The sequence below is a fragment of the Leishmania braziliensis genome, chromosome 31, assembly GCF_000002845.2.
Source record: "Leishmania braziliensis MHOM/BR/75/M2904 complete genome, chromosome 31".
NCBI classification, from domain to species: domain Eukaryota; phylum Euglenozoa; class Kinetoplastea; order Trypanosomatida; family Trypanosomatidae; genus Leishmania; species Leishmania braziliensis.
In genome coordinates this window covers 1,125,497-1,129,647 of record NC_009323.2, presented here as the reverse complement: position 1 = coordinate 1,129,647, position 4,151 = coordinate 1,125,497, and the positions used below count along the sequence as shown (strand labels likewise).

Here is a 4,151-nt window from a genome sequence, read left to right as displayed (position 1 = left end):
ATGCTCCATTTCTCTTCTCCCGACGAACTGCTGCAGCATGTAGATTCACTCTCTCATCACCGCCGCTGCGCGACTCTCGTGGAGTTTGGCCGCTGTAGCATCACTGCGACCGAGCAAGAGTCAAGTGCTCTGCAGAGTATCATTACATCGCTCGGTGCGCCGTCGCAGGGGTACTACCATCACCTTCTTGCTGCCTTTGCGCTGCGTGGCGCTTTCGCAGAGGCTCGAAGAGTCGGGCGGGCCATGCCAGCCGCACTGCTAGCCACGGCGTCTTCACTGCTGGAGGACTCGTCCCTCAAGGTGTCACAGCTGTTGATGACGCCTATGTGTATCTTGGCCCCTAACGGAGACCGGCAAACTGCAGCGATGACGATCAAGTTTTTACAGAGGGCTCGGTTCCCCCAGTTCAAGTGCCTAGTCAAGCGACTCGTTCGTGCAAAACGGACACAGTCTCTCCTGCAGCTCTACCAGGCGCACACAGTGACGGACCCCGCCAAGATGCAACTGCTCCTCGGCTCCCTGAGCCTGGAAGAACTCGAGAAGCTGCCGAAAGAAGAGCAGTACGCTCTTGACACCGAGTCGCTTCGCCTCTTGTGCCGTTATCATCCTCAGAGGGTAACGCAGTACTTGACGGCTCGGGTGCAGGAGCAGGTGAACCTCAGCAAGGCTGTGGATGCGGCACTTCAAGAGCTGATTCAGAAAGCGCTCGTGTTTCTTGCTACCCACGGTGCATCGAAAGACGGCCTATCCCTCTTTACTGCCACAGCGCACCTTCTGAGTCTGGAGCGGTGCACTGTCCATACCATGCTGGAGCGCTACTACCTCTCCGTCTTTCCGGTTGAAATCGGCAGGTATCTTCTCGACGGCGAGGGACGGGAGATGGTGGCGGCCTTTTCTTACCCCCTGAACTGCACGATGCCGCGGCGTGCCTGGAGGCGACTTGAAAGGCACACTGACCTCCTTCTACGGCTGCTGGACAGGGGCATTCTCTGCACGGTGACCATCTGCCTGCCGTCCATGCTTCCGGGGGCGCGGCGCGCCTACTTCGCGCGGGGCTGCAGGGAGCTAGAGGACACTCGTGGAGTCTTAGAGGTGCGCTGGATTGCTTGTATGCCATCTGCAGCGGAGCGCCGAGCGTTTGCCCACCGTTTCTACAATCACGCGAAACTGCAAGACTTCCCAGATGAGCGTATCGACTATCTTTCCCTCCTGCCCTTCCCTGAGGCGATGAGGATCGGGGAGGCTTACGTGACCAGCAACGACGCTGAGATTCGCTGCCAGATGATTCGGGCGGGCCTTGCGTCCCTCCAGTACTACCCCGAGCACCTGCCAGCTGCCCTGGAGTTTTGTGCAAAGCGGCCAAAAGAACAGGATCCGTGGCGTAGAGCGATGCTTGAGGCGTGGGCGGCACTGCCGCTCGGCTTCTGGAGGCGTACGGTCACGCATATTGCCGATGGCCCTTTGCAAAACATGCTCACACAGCTGATTCAGGCCACCTACAGTGCCAGAGACGTGTCCGACCAAACATTGCAAGGGCTGGAAAAGCTTCTCTGCCGTCTCGTTGGGCCGCAGACGAACTTTGCCGTCAGCCAGCTTGTAACGCTTATTCGCAAGCGAAAGCAGTTCACTATCTGGATGAGCCCCTCGCATGCCTTTCGCCATTTACCCCAGCTGTACCCGCACGCTCTTCCTGTCCTGGCGGCAGCACTGCTTCCGCTTGCGCAGATGCTGATCCGCAGCGGCAGCATGTGGCCGTCGATCCACATCCTGCAAAGCCTTCTCGAAAGCGAAGCCGTCGCCAAAGCCCTTCTGCGAGAAACGTCTGCGCCGAGCAACGGCGAGCCCTCGATTTGGTCTATCGCGCACGATACGCTAAGAGCCGGTATGTCCTCCACAGACGACGGGGTTGCAAATGTGTCCTTGGATCTGTACTCCAGGCACTTTGCACCTCAGCTGTCAGTTGAGCTTTCAGACCTCATCGCAGAGCAGAAGGACTGGGTGACTGTCAGCAAAGTGCAGCACCTGGTGTGTGACACCCTGCAGGGACCGCTTCTGGACACGCTCGTGACACCCATTGAGAACATCCCCACTGGCCGCTTTCACCACACAGACAGCAACTCGTTGGCGCTCGTGTGTCAGCTGCCGGTAGAGAAGGCACACCGGTGGACATCGCGCCAACAGATCCGGTACGCACAGTCTTGTCTCCAAGCCATGTACACCCCACTTGAGTTGAACTTTTGCCAATACAACAAGTTTATTGCGAATCTCGCCAGGCTGCCTGCCGTCTCCGCCGCCACAAGTTGGACGGACGCTGATGGAAACACACGGAGTTTGATTACCCTGGCAACGGAGGTGCACCCTGAGCATGGGAGCTATGCGATGCGGTTGGCGCTTCAGGCACTCGGCCAGCTGGACGGCGATGCCGCAGCCCAGAAGGCCCTACAGAATGCGCTAGATGTGGCGGACCTACGCGCAGATGCACTTCGGGCCCTGGCCACCACACTGCGACGCGTGCCGAGCGCCGAGGCAGTGCGCATTCTTGAGCCAGTTCTAAAGGAGAACCAAGTGACGGTGCTGAAAGAGGCGCTACGCCTTCTTGGCGCGAAGCGCGACGACGTGGCGTACGCGCGCATCGTTCAGTTTGCCGCCGAGCGTCATCTACCCATGCCTTCAGAAGTGACTGGTGATTGTGGTGGCGTCGCGGCACCTTCTGCTGTCGCCACCTCTACGCCACCTGCTGCGTTGAGGGAGGAGACCGCGATGGCTATGCACGGCGATGTGCTGGCCGCCTTAGTGGCAGCGCTTTTCAGCTTTCTTGACAAACCGCAGGTGTGGTCGTACTACAACTTTATTGTCATGCAGGACTGCGGGGCAACGCAACGGGCGGTGGGTGCCGAGGTGCCAGCTGCCACTAAAGGAGAGGAAAGCGGCGATTACGCAGAGGAAGCGAATACTGCCGCCACCTCTTCTGGGGACAAACAGGAGACCACACCATCTTCGGCGGCTTGTAGCGCAATGTCGAACGTGCAGTGGAAATGGCTCCGACTCCCCTGGCAGGTGCGGGAGTATCAGACGCTTCTTCAACGACTTCTTCACCACCCGGTGCGCGACGTTGGCATCGCGGCACTGCACACACTCGCCTCCGTACCACCGTACGACAACCTGGCGATGTGCAAGGCCGCTTCCAAGTACCTGGATAAGTTCACTTCACCGCATATCGCTCAATCCGCGCTCAGATGCATGCTCACGTGCACCGCTGCGGAAGCCGCTCCCTTTATCATCTCAGTCATTCTCAGTATTCAGTCCGACGCATCACTGGAGAGGGTGGTAAACGTGCTTGGTGGCATCATGCTATCCGCCGCGGCGCACGAGCGAAGGCTGCTATGCACTGTTGTGACTGGGGTCGTGGAGAAACTCATCGCGGCCCGTCGTCAGCCAACCATCGTTGTCTCGCTGATTTGCAAATTGGACCTCTCGGAGTGGGTGCCGCGCCTGGTAGAGATGGAAACAGCTGGGCTCATGCATCCTGGTGCCGCAGCGGCGTTGATTGGCTCGGTACAGGGCTACTCCTATGCCAGCCATAACACAGGTGCGATGGAAGTCCTGGAGCAGACAGTGCTGAAAAGGCACCCTTCTGCCCTCCTGCGCCGCCTCGGCTTGGCGATGCTTCTCGCAACATGTAAGAAGCGGGGCTGGAGTGAGGATCGCAAACTCTCCCTGGCAGCGTACTGCGAAGACAGCAACTTGTGGGTCTCCTCCGACGCCCGCCTCGCGCAGAGCGACTAAGCGCTACAGTGCGCAGTGAATACCGAATGCGCTTGCCGACAAACGGTGCGATTCCCGCGGATAGACGCCGCCCCACACGGAGAGGAAAACGACTGGATGTGCTTCTCTGCCACTCCTCTCTGGGCTGGCCTTTTTGCTGGCTCTTTATCTTCGCCGTGCAACTCGGCATATGCACAGCCCCCCCCCCTCCCCCACGTGTGTGTGTGGGTGTGTGTGTCTCCCTCACAGTAGCCCTTAGGTGATGCAGGTCACCTCTCTGCGCGCGGCATCTCTCAGGGGCCCAGCGACTCACTCTTTGTGGGAAAGCCGTGCCGCCTTCCGCTGGGGTATACAATTGTGCGGACTCTTGGTCTCGGCAAAGAGGT

At 59.2% G+C, this 4,151-nt stretch overlaps 1 protein-coding gene across 1 annotated transcript; it reads left to right on the top strand.

Annotated features, from left to right (window-relative positions):
- LBRM_31_2430 (conserved hypothetical protein) lies at positions 1 to 3,786 on the top strand (the record flags this gene model as incomplete). Its single annotated transcript, XM_001567186.1, has 1 exon — positions 1 to 3,786. One exon carries the CDS (start codon positions 1 to 3, stop codon positions 3,784 to 3,786), a length of 3,786 nt encoding a protein of 1,261 aa, XP_001567236.1.
- Between the last annotated feature and the right edge of the window lie 365 nt (positions 3,787 to 4,151).